The sequence below is a fragment of the Mus caroli genome, unplaced genomic scaffold, assembly GCF_978045245.1.
Source record: "Mus caroli unplaced genomic scaffold, Mus_caroli_1 scaffold_2, whole genome shotgun sequence".
In the NCBI taxonomy this organism is placed as follows: Eukaryota; Metazoa; Chordata; class Mammalia; order Rodentia; family Muridae; genus Mus; species Mus caroli.
In genome coordinates this window covers 11,865,207-11,880,173 of record NW_028227257.1, presented here as the reverse complement: position 1 = coordinate 11,880,173, position 14,967 = coordinate 11,865,207, and the positions used below count along the sequence as shown (strand labels likewise).

The window sequence follows — 14,967 nt, the reverse complement described above, 5'->3', positions numbered from 1 at the left end:
CGCCCACTGTGGGCAGCACCATTCCCTGGGCTTGGAGATCCCGGACTGTGTAAACGTAGAGGGCCCCAGGACTAACATTCATCCATTGCTCTTGGCTGAGTGTGGATGCGATGTCCGGATGCTTCACACTCTTGTCCTCCTGTGACTTCCCCAAATGATGGACTAGAACCTGGGATTGTGAGCTGCGTAAACCCCTTCTTCCTTAAGCTGCCTTTGTCAGAGTATTGAGTTTGACTCCTTGGTAGGCAGCCAGATAGGGAGAGGAGCCATGGCTAGGAAATAAAGTGAATTTCCAAGACAGTCAGCCTCTTCCTAAACCTCCTGTCTTGTCTCCCACCAGCAGGTTCCACGCTGATGAACTGGTTCAAAAAGCCTGGTCAGGAGTGCTGCACAGTTCCCGGCCAGCCAACCCTGCACACTTCCCTGAAACTGACAGTTGCAAGTATAGGAGGAAAACTTTACAGAGGCTAAAAGGTTTGCCCCAGGCCTTGGGAGGAACTGGGTTTCAGCTTTTGCAGTCCCAGCTCCGCTGTGGGGGTCTTTTCCTCTGAGTGTCTGCCTTTTGCTTGCTTCCTCACCCCAATAAATGCAGCCACTCACCTGCTGACTGTCTGAGGTGCTCCAGAGTTCTCGATGGCCACCTGTTCTGCTCCAGAGATTTTCTGCAGTTTAATTCTTTAACTGGCAGAGAGTGTGCAGAGATGGAGACTGTATCAGTATGTATCAGTATGTTATCACAGCAACAGAGATGAAAGGAAGAGAGGGGGTATCCTAACTAGGAGTGTTAGCCTCAGAGGGTGAAGAACCACACAGCAGGCAGCAGAAGCGTGGTGCAGGCTGGTCTGCCCAACATTCTAGGCTGTGAGTTCCAGGACTTCCTGGGCTTCAGTTCTATCTCAAAAGCAAAACTAACCAAAACCCTTAACTTACATCCTGTGATGACCCTGTGGTCTCCATGGCTTCTTGCCATGTTCCTTCTCCCCCTCCTCCCCCTCCCCTCCTCCTCCTCCCCTCCTCCTCCTCCTCCTCCTCCTCCTCCTCCTTCTTCTTTTTCTTCTTCGATTTATTTATTTAATGTAATTGACTATCCTGTCGCTCTCTTCATCCACACCAGTAGAGGGCATTCCATTCCATTACAGATGGTTGTGAGCCACCATATAGTTGCTGGGAATTGAACTCAGGACCTCTGGAAGAGCTATCAGTGCTCTTAACCACTAAGCCACCTCTCCATCTCCTCCAGCCATGATCTTTAAGAGCAGGGTCTGGGGGTGGGGGTCAGACACACATCTCTAGTCAGGAAGCTTGTTGAGTTTTAGGCTAGCCTGGGCTACATGAGGTCCTGTTCAAATGGGGGTGGTAGCTCACTGGTAAAGGGCTTATTGAACAAGTATGAAGACCTGAGTTTGATCCCCAGCACCTGCATAAAACAGGGAGTGCATCCATGTGATCTTAGTGCTGGGAGGCAGAGGCAGGGGAACCCTGGGGCTCATAGGCAGCTAGCTGAACTGAGTGAATGAGCTCCAGGCTCAGTGAGGGATTGACTCAAAAAACAAGGCAGAGGTTGAGGAGGTTACCTTATGTCAGCCTTTAAACCTCTGATATGTGTCGAAACACACACACACACAGACACACACACAGACAAATACACAGAGACATGGACACACCCAGACACACAAACACACACCCAGACACACCCAGACACAAATACACACACACATAGACAAATACACAGAGACATTGACACACACCCACACATACACAGACACACACAGACACAAACACACAGAGACTCAAACACACAGAAAGACAGATGCACAGAGAAAGACAGATACACGCACACTCAAACACACACAAATACAGAAAGACAGACACACACAGACAAACATAAATACAGAGACAGATATGGATGCACACAAATACATACATACATACATACACACACACACAGACAAATACACACACACAGACAAATACACACACACATACACAGACACACAGACACACCCAGACACAAATACACACACACGCACACACACACAGACAAATACACACACACACAAATACACACACACAGACAAATACACAGAGACATGGACACACCCAGACACACAAACACACATCCAGACACACCCAGACACAAACACACACACAGATAGACAAATACACAGAGACATTGACACCCCCCAACAGACACACACAGACACACAAACACACAGAAAGACAGATGCACAGAGAAAGACAGATGCACGCACACTCAGACACACACAAATACAGAAAGACAGACACACACAGACAAACATAAATACAGAGACAGATATGGATGCACACAAATACAGATAGACAGACAGACACACTTCTGACTGTTGTTCTCTGCTCTGATAAATGGAGCATGGCAGGAAGGACCTGTGGTCTTCAGTCTCAGAAAGCTTTGTGCTTCTGCCTTGATGTCTCTGGGGACAACAGCTTCTGTGTCATCAAACCACTCCAGGGCCAGGTAGCTGCTGTGAGGTCTGAAGTCACAGCCCTTGATGCAGCATCTGGCTGAGGTCCCAGCTCTCCAGACCTGTGGCTCCCACGTGGAAGCTATAGGGCTCTGCTCCCACAGGACATTGTAGGCACGCAATACCAGACAGGGACAAACCATGTGTTTCCAAAATGGAATGGCAAAGGTCTAATGAGCCTGGTCCTTGGGAGGCTGAAACAGGAGGACCGCCCTGAGTTCTAGGACACCTAGCCAGGTTTACATAGCAAGATCCTGACCAAAAAATAATATGGAAAAAAAAGAAAAAAGAAAGAAAGAAAAGAAAAGAAAGATGAGGGCTGGAGAGAGATGGTTGCTCTTCCGGAGGTCCTGAGTTCTATTTGCAGCCCCACATGGTGGCTCACCACCATCTATAACGAGATCTGGCGCCCTCTTCTGGGGAGCAGATGTACATGCAGGCAGAACACTGTAAATGTAATAAACAAACCTTTTTTTTTTTTTTTAAAGTATATTTAAAAAAAAAAAAAAAGAAAGAAAAGAAAAAGGAAGAATGAACAACTGTCCCAGCCTCAGGACAGGGAAGAGGCAAAAGAGGGAGGTAGGCCATACTTGCATCTTAAGGCCAGTGGTGCCGACAATGAGCCAGAGTCACAGAAAAGCTTTGGCTTATATTAGCAGAGCTCTATTCTCAGCAAATCTACTGAGTCTTGCAGAGTAAACCAGGCACTCCCACCTTAACAGCTGAGATAATAAAGCCTACATTGGTCGGGCGGTGGTGGCGCACGCCTTTAATCCCAGCACTTGGGAGGCAGAGGCAGGCGATTTCTGAGTTCGAGGCCAGCCTGGTCTACAAAGTGAGTTCCAGGACAGCCAGGGCTATACAGAGAAACCCTGTCTCGAAAAAACCAAAAAAAAAAAAAAAAAAAAAAAAAAAGCCTACATTGTATCAAATTAAGCATCATAGGGTAACAACATAGCAATATGTATCTTCTCTCTAAATCTCAAAATGTTTCGTAAAACATTTCAAAGGTGGATGGACCAGAGGTAGACTGCTCACCTATCCCTCACAAAGCCTTGGGTCCATCCCCAGCATCAGGAGGATGGGAAGTTCAGGGGCATCTTTAGCTGCACAAGACCTTGTGGCTAGGCCTGTGATCCCAGCTATAGGGTAGGCTGAGGTGGAAGAACGGACCCTCGAGGACAGCTTGGGCAGTTAGAGGGCTGGGGAACTGGCTCAGCAATTAAGAGCTCCTGTTTTTGTAGAGAACCCTGGTTCCATCCCCAGTGCTTGCTTACATGTTGGTTCACAACATGTAACCAACTGTAACTCTGGCCGGAGGCATGCAGGTGATTTACATACACGCAGACAAAATAAATAAATCTAAAAATAAAAACTTAAAAAATGTTAGGGCTGAGGAAGAGGGTTCAGTGGGCAAAGGCATTTGTTGCTAAACTTGAGGACCTGCATTCAACAATCTCCAAGACCCCCATAGTGGAAAGAAAACCGATTCTCACAGGTTGTCCTTTGACCTCCCCCCTCCCCCCACCTCCCAATCCCGTGGCAAGCCTGCACCTTCCACACAAATAAACAAATGAAACTTTAAAAAAATATTTATTTATTTATTTATTTATTTATTTATTTATTTATTTATTTATTATATGTAAGTACACTTGTCCTCAGACACTCCAAAAGATGGCATCAGATTTCGTTACGGATGGTTGTGAGCCACCATGTGGTTGATGGGATTTGAACTCAGGACCTTTGGAAGAGCAGTCGGTGCTCTTTTTTTTTTTTTTTTTTTGGTTTTCGAGACAAGGTTTCTCTGTATAGCCCTGGCTGTCCTGGAACTCACTTTGTAGATCAGGCTGGCCTCGAACTCAGAAATCCACCTGCCTCTGCCTCCTGAGTGCTGGGATTAAAGGCGTGCGCCACCACGTCGGCGCTCTTAACCGCTGAGCCATCTCACCAGCCCCAAATGCAACTTTTAAAAGTTAAAAAAAGGGCTGGTGAGATGGCTCAGTGGGTAAGAGCACCCGACAGCTCTTAGCTCTCCGGAGTTCAAATCCCAGCAACCACATGGTGGCTCACAACCATCCGTAATGATCTGACGCCCTCTTCTGGTAATAAATAAAAAAAATAAATAAAAAAAAGTGGGAGTTGGTCTTAAGTTCCATCTTCAGCACCCAAACTGGGATGGGTGAGAGGTAACAGAGGGTCAGTACCCCAAGAGTCACCCCCTTGCAGGATGCCTGCCCATGCTGGGTAGACGCTGGCGCCCCTGGGGGCAGAGCAGAGTAGGCTGGCACCTCTTGAGTTTCCTCAGCATCATTCACTGGCTAGCGATATGATGTCAGGCGACAGCGGGCGGACGCGCCCCCTGGCGGTGGCTCTGCATATCGCACCTGCGGGTGTACCCAGGGTCGTGGCTTACGTTGTGTGTGTGTGTGTGTGTTCCTGACATGGGGCCCTCAAACCACTGCCGCTGAGCTAATTGTATGCCTTCGGAATAAGGTGGAGACTTAGAGACTGGTCAGACACTGACAGAATGCACAGAAGGGGTGTGTGGTTTGCCTTGGCCAACCAAGAACAGGAAAGGGTTAGAGGCAGAAACAGAATAGGCAAAGGTTAGTGGTAGGCTTTCTCACCCACTCCTGTTGTCGTCTGTATTTTAATCCTGCAGAGGCTGATCTGTAGAAGGCTTAGACCTGTATTGGTCTAAGTGCTATGAGCAGAGGCTGGACACCATCGGGAGCTAACCCTAGGGACCGGGGAGTTCAAGCTGACTGCATACCTCCTCCCCTCTCTGTATCCCTACAGTCTTGTGTACTACTCCTCTGCAGGGCTTTCTGTCACAGTGCTTCAGCCCGGCCTCAGGCCCACAGCAATGGGACCTGGGACAGGATTTCTGAAACCGTGAGACAACACAGAAGTTGTTGGCTAATTTTCATTTGTGTCTCTACATATTTTAAAGACTTTTTTAGATTTAGATTTTTTTTTTTAAATGTGTATGTCTGACCACCATGTGCATGTAGTGCTTGCAGAGGCCACAAGAGGGCATCGGACCACCTGGAACTGGAGTTAAGGATGGTTGTGAGCTGTCATGCTGGTGCGGGAACTGAGCCAGATTCACTAAAGAGCAGCCAAGGCTCTTAGCCCTGAGAGCGTGTGAATGTTCGGGGCTTTTCTTCGCCCTAGCTCTGAAATAATGACAGAGACCTGGCATAGCTATCCAAAAGCCTCTTGTGTTATGGCAGGGTTCTCGTCTATTCTAACCTGACCATGGATTGGAAGGGTTGTTTCCCAGCCCTGTGGCATTACCTGCCATCCCAGTCTTGCTCTGGGTGTTCTTGCTCCACCTGTCCTCCCCTGGTGACCCTCACGGTGAATTCTCATGGCCCTTGCCTCCTTCTCTCTGGGATCAAAGTCCCACCTTCTCCTCTGCTGCCCAGCTATTGGCTGCTCAGCTCTTTATTTGCCAATCAGAGGTGATGAAAACCAATTTACACAACATCGAGACCAGAGATGCTGGACAGTGCCAAGATCCAGACTGCAACCAGATCTCTCCAGCTCCATAACTCTCTAGATTATTGATTCTCAGGTAGCACAGGTTAGACTCAAACTCTGTCTATAGCCCAGAATGGCCCAGGAACTCCTAGTCCCCCTGTTTTTGCCCACTATGTACCAGCCAGCTCTCTCCTTCCACGTTCGGTTCAGGGATTGAACAGGCTACTCAGGCTACTGTAACTGTCACCTGCTGAGTCACATGACCACCACCCTCTGGTCCGCGTTTTGTCACAGTGATGGAAAACTGACATGGAGGTCATGAGGGTGGGTGGAGGTCTTCTGCTGGACAAAAGCTGTAACCTCTGTCCTGGTGCCACGCTTGGATTTAAGCCTAGGAAGGCCCAGTAGCTTCCATTTCCACGCTACTGGGGAAGCCCGTTGCCATGTCAGAAGCTTGTGCTGGGAGGTGAGGATCATGGGTCACACGGGGAGGATACCAGGAGATCCAATGTGGACCATGTTCTAAGGTCCCATGGAAACCACGTGGGGGGGAAGCAGCTCTTGGGGACATGGAGGAAGAGAGGGTTGCAGTCATAGACGTGTCGCTTACCCATCCATCAGCCCTGTAGGCCACCTTAGCTGAGGGCTGCACTCAGGGATGAAGAAGCCACTTTGTAGATTTCCCAGTGGGCACCTGGCCGCACCACACCCACATTCCCAGCCCCATGGGAGCCTAGAGGGGTAAAATGGTGTGCTTTTTCTTGTTATTCCCCAACCATTGAAATAAGGGTTTACTCTGTTGTCTAGGCTGGCCCCAAACTCATTATGTAGCTGAGGCTGGCACCCTTTTCTGTCTCAGTCTGCTGAGCACTGGGATTGAGCACTCAGGCAATGAGCTAGGCTAAAATAGAGGTTCAGTGGGGTTTGGTACGAACTGTCTGGCCCCGGTCTACACGGCTCCAACTTTCTTTCTTCTTTCCTTTCTTCCTTTCTTTTCTTTCTTTCTTCCTTCCTTCCTTCCTTTCTTTCTTTCTTCCTTCCTTTCTTTTTTTTTGAAAAAAATTTTATTTATTATTATATGTAAGTACACTGTAGCTGTCTCCAGATGCACCCGAAGAGGGTGTCAGATCTCATTATGGATGGTTGTGAGCCACCATGTGGTTGCTGGGATTAGAACTTAGGGCCTTCGGAAGAGCAGTCGGTGCTCTTAACCACTGAGCTATCTCTCCAGCCCCAGCTCCAACTTTCTAATGTCTCTCATTTAAAGCAGGAGCCTCCCCCCTCCCACAAAACTACAGCAGGTTTCCACCTTAGTGTTTTTTTCTTCAACTAACATGAGATCATAGAGAGGCTCAGTGGATAAGTGTGACGGTTTGTATGTGCTTGACTCAGGGAGTGGCACTACATGGAGGTGTGACCCTGTTGGAGTAGGTATGTCACTGTGGGTATGGGCTTAAAGACCCTCATCCTAGCTGCCTAGAAGCCAGTCAGTATTCTGCTAGCAGCCTTCAGATGAAGACGTAGAACTCTCAGCTCCTCCAGCCCCATGCCTGCCTGGATGCTGCCGTGCTCCCGCTCTGATGATAACGGACTGAACCTCTAAACCTATAAGCCAGCCCCCATTAAATGTTGCCGTTTATAAGAGCTGCCTCGGTCATGGTGTCTGTGCACAGCAGTGAAACCCTAACTAGGGTGTTCAGAGTAGTGGCTGCTTTTTCAGAGGACCTAGTTCGATTCCCAGCACCTGTATGGTGACTCACAACTATCTGTAACTCTAGCTGCAAGGAATTTGACGCCCTCTTCTGACCTCTGCAGACGCCAGGCATGCAGGCAAGCATGTAGGCAAAACACCCACACCACGCACTAAAACAAAACAAAAACGGAACACTAGAATGTACAGATGACTCTAGACCATTGCTACTCAGTACAGTGGTCACCAGCAGAGAACTTAAATATTAAACTTCAAGCCAAGTGTGGTGGCTTGAACTGGGATCCATGTCTCCTGCGTAGTGCCACCATCCCTGTCCTGACGCAGTTCTTTTCATCTAAAGCACTCGCTGGAGAATGAGTGAGCCCCGGTCCCTATGTCATAGCAAGTTTGCAGCCCAGTGGAGGCAAAGGGGGTCAAGGCTACCCTGGGCCACATGGGACTGTCTCAAAAACAAACAAGAATGCCGTAGAAATGTTCTCGGTGGTACAAGCCAGGTCCCTGGGAGCCACACGTGGCTGCTGTGACACAGGGAGAGGCTGTTCCAGGCATACCAGAAAGTTCTGTCGGACAGCACTGCCCCACTCCTCCCCCACAAAGCCACCTCATTCTTGTACATTCTCTGCAGGGACCACACCCCTGTGACGTCACTAGCGCTGGTGCGTGTCCACCTGTCTCTGAGTCTTTGCAAATGAACTGGTATTTCTAGGCCAGAGATAGCAAAAGATTTTATTTATTTATTTATTTATTGAGTCAGGATTTCACTATTATAGGCCAGGTTGGTCTTGAACTCAGAGAGTTCTGGTGTTCAAGATGTGTGCCACCATGTGCTGAAACCTTGAACTTGAGCCTTCTGTGACCACCTCCTGGGATCACAGGCCCGAGTCACCATGCCCAGTATTTGTGCAGTTACTGAATGAGGTCATCTCTCTCTCTCATGCTTTGCAAAGAGGCTGCAAACTTGCTATGACATAGGCACCGGGGCTCACTCATTCTCCAGTGAGTGCTTTAGAAGAAAAGAACTGCGTCAGGACAGGGATGGTGGCACAGGAAGATATGGACGCTACGCAGGAGACATGGACCTCAGATGATCTCAGAAGACCCTGGAGGGAGGTGAGAGGCAGTCTGGGCTCTGTGACAAGATGGCTTCCTCATGGAACACTGTATTTGCGTACTATCGAATCCAGTGGAGGGATGCGCTCTCTCTCTCTCTCTCTCTCTCTCTCTCTCTCTCACACACACACACACACACATTTTGTCTTTTGACCAGGGTCTCACTGTGTAGTAGCTAAGGCTGGCCTTGAAAACCCAAAGCAATCCCCCTGCCTCAGCTACAAAAAGCCACTAAGAGGAACAAGATTCTCCCAGCAACAGACAAAGGAGCTCGACCTTTGTGTAGTCATTCACCAAACCTTTTCTGGCCACGGATTTGGACCCCAGAGACACAGCAGGTCACTGTGCTCACTGTGTCAGGGAATCATGATGGTCTCTTCTCCAGTAGAGTCCTGGTCAGGTCCTCCCTGACTCCTGAATGTCTCTCCCTCCCTGGCCTGTGCCACAGACCACATCCCACAGGGAACCAGAGGGGTCCCCTTAGAGGGTCTATCCTGTCTCCTGTCCCTCGTTACAGCTGGTTGTGTTATGTCCTCGATGGTCAGCAAGGCTGTTGGTGATATGGCCTCTAACAGAGCACTGCAGGGGCGCAGCCTTTGTCTGGGCTCACTGCTTGGTACAGACCTACAGGCTGTGCCTCTTCCCACTCCCATCTGCAACGCTCGATATTCAGACCCCCACCTCCACCCCCGAGCAGCGACCCAGTGTCTTCCCTATGTCCTGTGTCTCTAGCATCTGAACCAGTTAAAAAAGTTTGATGAACGGCTATACGAAGGCTGAGAGCCTCTTCCCATCCCGTGGACAGCTGTACCTCTTGTGGCATGCTCATGTCCCACAGTGCCAGGCTCTACTACTCAAAAAGATACTCAAGTCACTCCTGCAGTCCCAGGCCCTGCCACGAGATGGCAGCATGCACACAGGCAAGTTTCACAGACAGCTGGTATGCGGAGGAGGCCCATCTCGGACTGAAGACTGTTGATCACACTGGGGAAACTGAGGCCTGAGAGAGGAGGCCTGGCGGCTTCCCTCTCTGCTTATTTCCCTTAGCTGGGAACGAAACCAAGTGCTCTACCCCCCAGCAAAGCTCAGGCGTGGCACACAGGCTCTGGGAGAAGTTGTGAGCCACTGAGGGCTGTCCTCAACAGCCTGCTGAGTAGCATTTCTAAGGCTTTGCCACCTTAAGCCCTGTGTGGGGCTGCCGGGAGGTGAGTCACCCCTACCTGTCAGGAGAAGGCCAACAGGGCCCAGAGACAGGACATCCCACATCCCTATGCTATATGCTGAAGGGTCACAGAAATGGCTGGAGCACCCTTGTAAGGAGGGTCCCCAGCACTTCTCACCACCTGCTGTCCCATCTGTACTGAGTCACAGCTGCTGCTTGCAGGCTGGGGGTGAGGGTGGGGAGGAGGGGGCTCAGCTTCAGCTTCAGCCTCCTCCTCCTCCTGCAGATGGGCTAAGTCCTCCCACAACAGAGTGTATACAACCCATACTGGAAATGCCTTAGCAACCATCACAGCCACACCAGAGAGGCCAGTTCAGGGACCCAAGTTCAGAGGAAGAACTGGAAATTGGAAGCGCGGTGTGAAGTCTCTGGTTTTTACACATTAGGAATGAATTCACTTAAAGGGACAGCTGGGGTCTGGTAGCACAGGCCTGTGATTCCAGCTGCTCTGGAGGTTGAAGTAGGAGGATCAAGGCCAGCCTGGGCAACTTATCAACACCCTGCCTCAAAAGAATATAAAAGAGGGCTGGGGTGTAGCTCGCTGGCAGAGCTGTGGCCAGCGTGGGCAAGGCCGGGGTCTCCCGACTACAGCACTGTCACAAGGAAAGAAAAGAAAAGAAGAGAAAAGAAGAGAAAAGAAAAAGAAGAGAAAAGAGAAGAGAAGAGAAAAGAAAAGAAAAAAGAAAAGAAAAGAGGCACACCAGGCACACCGCAATAGTTCTAAGCTAACCCATTCTGGGTTGGTCTGGCCACACCAGAGACCTTTGCAGCCCAGGTTCCTCCAAACATGAGGTTGGGACAGGGAGCAGGGAAGGAGCTGGATCTGGATAGGGCTGTGCCAGCTGCTTGGGCCTGGTGGGGCCTCAGAGCCCTGAGGGAGGGCTGGCAGCCACAGCGAGGTGACAGGCATGGCCTATTGAGCAAGGAACCTGGGGAGAACAAGGATCCTTTGGCCTCCCCGTGGGACAGCTGGGTCAGCTGTGGGTGGGTGAGCCTGGCAGGGAGGCTGCCATGGGGCCAGCTAGCCCAATCTGGAGGCCAGAGCACCATGCTCTGTGATGAGGTGGAGTCTGGTCTCCAGGGCCTGAGTCACCCCTTGAGTCCCCGTGTGACCCAAGTCACCTTTCTCTAGACTCAAGTTTACTGTTAGAGCTGATTACAACCCCAAGGCTTGGGAGACTTTCTCCACCGCCATTGCTTCAGTGTGACGACCCTGAGCTGACTCTTAGATCTCCGGTCTCCTAACCTGTGAACACAAACAGTACGGCTCACCTCCCACAAATTACAAGTATAAAATATGGCTCAGAGACAGCGGAGGGCCGGCTAAGGTCACACAGCAGATGCTTGCAGTACTGAATAACCCTCCCCAGGTCTTGCTGTGTCTCCCCCAGAACCCTGAAATGTTGGGAGGAAGCTAAGGCACAGAGCCAGTTTGCCCCAAGGCCACACCCAGCCAAAACAACTCGAGTAAAGAGAGAAGTCGGGCCATTGAGATGGCTCAGTGGTTTAAAGGTGGTTACTACCAAGCCTGAAGACCTGAGTTCAATACCCAGGACCCATCTGACAGGAGAGACCTGTGACAGTCAGCGAACCCCAAGTTCTGACCTTCACATGCAAGTTGTAGTGCACAGTAGATAGATAGACAGACAGACAGACAGACAGACAGATATATCCCTCCCTGGAGGGGCTGACATGGCGGGGTGGGCAGCAGGGACAGAAGGAAGACAGGCCAGGTGAGATGGGCTTTCAGGTCAGGAGTGTTGGGGGCTGGGGACCCAGGACGGGGCTCCTGGAGCAGGGTTGAGGGAACAGTTAGTGTGCTCACTCGCTGCCTTTCTGGAGCCCAGTCTGAGGGGAAACTGAGGGAAAGAATACGTGCGTGAATGGTGACCTACAGGAGGGGAAGAATAGTCACCAGTGTTGGAGAAGGGAGGGCCCGTTAGTGAAGCCCCAACGTCCCACTTTACAGCCAGGCCTGGCTGGGTGGCCCTGGGGATGTCACCACGCCTCTCTGGGCCCTGATCCCTTCCTGGCCCAGAGGCTGCTGGGAAGGCCAGAAAGCCGCAGGCAGGCAGGCAGGGCTAGCGTCTTACCCTTTCCCTCCCTGCCCCCCACCCCCAAGGGCACAGGGAGATGTCATTTCTCCAGCTCTTGGGGGCGGAGGTCACCCCAGCTCAGCAGATAACACCGAAGGTTGAGCAACACCCCGCCAGCTTGCCGGGGCCAGGGCTGGGGTCAATGGGTCGGGGGTCAGCCCCAGGCAGGTTGGCAGCTCCTGCTTGAGTGGCCCACCTAGGATTGGCAGAAGGGTGGGCCTCAAGAGTTGCCCTGGACGCCCTCAGAAGGGTCTCACCGGAGAGAGGCTGGTGGTCCCAGCCCATTCAAGTGCACGGGGTGGAGGGGTTGCCTCCCCAGCTTGCAGGGTGACCGCTGGGTCCTTATGGCTGGAGTGGGGTCTACCATGCTTCCACCGCAATCACCTGAGAAGTCTGCAGCCTCTGGGCAGGGCTGTGCAGGTCTTAGGAAGGCATCGTACTTCTCGGGGGTCCGTTTGTCTCTGATGACACCACTACTAACAATACCAACACTGTCCACGGAGGAAACTCAGAAGCAAAGTGACTCACCCAGACACAGTGTGGCAGAACCCCCACCCCTGCCACCTTCACGGAGAGGCGCAGGGAGTGGCGTAGGCAGGTGCGGTAGGCGGGCCATACATAGGGTGGAGGGCCGGGATCCAGGACAGCGAGCATCCCTGGGGTGGGCGTGCACCCGGTGGAGAGTTCTGCTTCCCAGGAGTTGGGGGTCCCAGAGGTGTGGGCAGCACCTGGGTGGGAGGACATGCACCCCATGAAAGGCTGCTTCCAGGGAATTGGGGCCCGGGGACAGCGGGCCAGGATCCGGGGGTTGGGGTCGTGTAGCTGGAGGAACGATCTGTTTCCTAAGAGTTGGGGGTCCGGGACAGCGGACCAGAGCCGGGACGAGCCACCGCGTCCTCCAGCAGGGGGCGGGCGGCGGCCGCGCTCCTCCGTGTTCCCGAGGGGCGGGAAGGGGGCGGGCTGGCGTCACCCGCGTCCGTGGCCATCGCGGGGCTGGCGGGACGCCCGGGCCACCGCTCAGCCTCCCGCGCGAGGACCCCCGCCGCGCCCCACTCCCCGCCGCGCCCTCTCGCGCTCCCGCGGCCGGGCAATGACGCGCACCGACCGGGTGGCGGGGCGACGGGAGGGGCCCCAGCGTGACGCAGCCCGTTGCCCAGGCGCCGCCTTATAAACCTCCCGCTCGGCCGCCGCCGCGCCGAGTCCGAGCCGCGCACGGGACCGGGACGCAGCGGAGCCCGCGGGCCCCGCGTTCATGCACCGCCTGCTGGCCTGGGACGCAGCATGCCTCCCGCCGCCGCCCGCCGCCTTTAGACCCATGGAAGTGGCCAACTTCTACTACGAGCCCGACTGCCTGGCCTACGGGGCCAAGGCGGCCCGCGCCGCGCCGCGCGCCCCCGCCGCCGAGCCGGCCATCGGCGAGCACGAGCGCGCCATCGACTTCAGCCCCTACCTGGAGCCGCTCGCGCCCGCCGCGGACTTCGCCGCGCCCGCGCCCGCGCACCACGACTTCCTCTCCGACCTCTTCGCCGACGACTACGGCGCCAAGCCGAGCAAGAAGCCGGCCGACTACGGTTACGTGAGCCTCGGCCGCGCGGGCGCCAAGGCCGCGCCGCCCGCCTGCTTCCCGCCGCCGCCTCCCGCCGCGCTCAAGGCGGAGCCGGGCTTCGAACCCGCGGACTGCAAGCGCGCGGACGACGCGCCGGCCATGGCGGCCGGTTTCCCGTTCGCCCTGCGCGCCTACCTGGGCTACCAGGCGACGCCGAGCGGCAGCAGCGGCAGCCTGTCCACGTCGTCGTCGTCCAGCCCGCCCGGCACGCCGAGCCCCGCCGACGCCAAGGCCGCGCCCGCCGCCTGCTTCGCGGGGCCGCCGGCCGCGCCCGCCAAGGCCAAGGCCAAGAAGACGGTGGACAAGCTGAGCGACGAGTACAAGATGCGGCGCGAGCGCAACAACATCGCGGTGCGCAAGAGCCGCGACAAGGCCAAGATGCGCAACCTGGAGACGCAGCACAAGGTGCTGGAGCTGACGGCGGAGAACGAGCGGCTGCAGAAGAAGGTGGAGCAGCTGTCGCGAGAGCTCAGCACCCTGCGGAACTTGTTCAAGCAGCTGCCCGAGCCGCTGCTGGCCTCGGCGGGCCACTGCTAGCGCGGCGCGGGTGGCGTGGGGGGCGCCGCGGCCACCCTGGGCACCGTGCGCCCTGCCCCGCGCGCTCCGGCCCCGCGCGCGCGCCCGGACCACCGTGCGTGCCCCGCGCGCACCTGCACCTGCACCGAGGGGACACCGCGGGCACCGCGCGCACGCACCTGCACCGCGCACCGGGTTTCGGGACTTGATGCAATCCGGATCAAACGTGGCTGAGCGCGTGTGGACACGGGACTGACGCAACACACGTGTAACTGTCAGCCGGGCCCTGAGTAATCACTTAAAGATGTTCCTGCGGGGTTGTTGCTGTTGATGTTTTTGGTTTTGTTTTTGTTTTTTGTTTTTTGTTTTTGGTCTTATTATTTTTTTTGTATTATATAAAAAAGTTCTATTTCTATGAGAAAAGAGGCGTATGTATATTTTGAGAACCTTTTCCGTTTCGAGCATTAAAGTGAAGACATTTTAATAAACTTTTTTGGAGAATGTTTAAAAGCCTTTTGGGGGCAGTAGTTGGCTTTTGAAAAAAAAATTTTTTTCTTCTCTCCCGACTTTGGATTTATGCGAGATTTTGTTTTTGTGTTTCTGGTGTGTAGGGGGCTGCGGGTTATTTTTGGGTTGTGTGTGGCGGTGGGTGGGGGTGTCGCATCTGGGTTTTTCTCTTCCCGTGGCAGATGGGGTGTCAGCCCCTCCCCCCAGGAGAG

The 14,967-nt window shown here is 53.4% G+C and overlaps 1 protein-coding gene across 1 annotated transcript; it reads left to right on the top strand.

Annotated features, from left to right (window-relative positions):
• Positions 1-13,145: 13,145 nt before the first annotated feature.
• Positions 13,146-14,814, top strand: Cebpb (CCAAT enhancer binding protein beta). Its single transcript, XM_021155447.3, has one exon. The coding sequence runs from the start codon at positions 13,379-13,381 to the stop codon at positions 14,267-14,269; it is 891 nt and encodes a 296-aa protein (XP_021011106.1). The 5' UTR covers positions 13,146-13,378; the 3' UTR covers positions 14,270-14,814.
• The last annotated feature ends 153 nt before the right edge of the window (positions 14,815-14,967 follow it).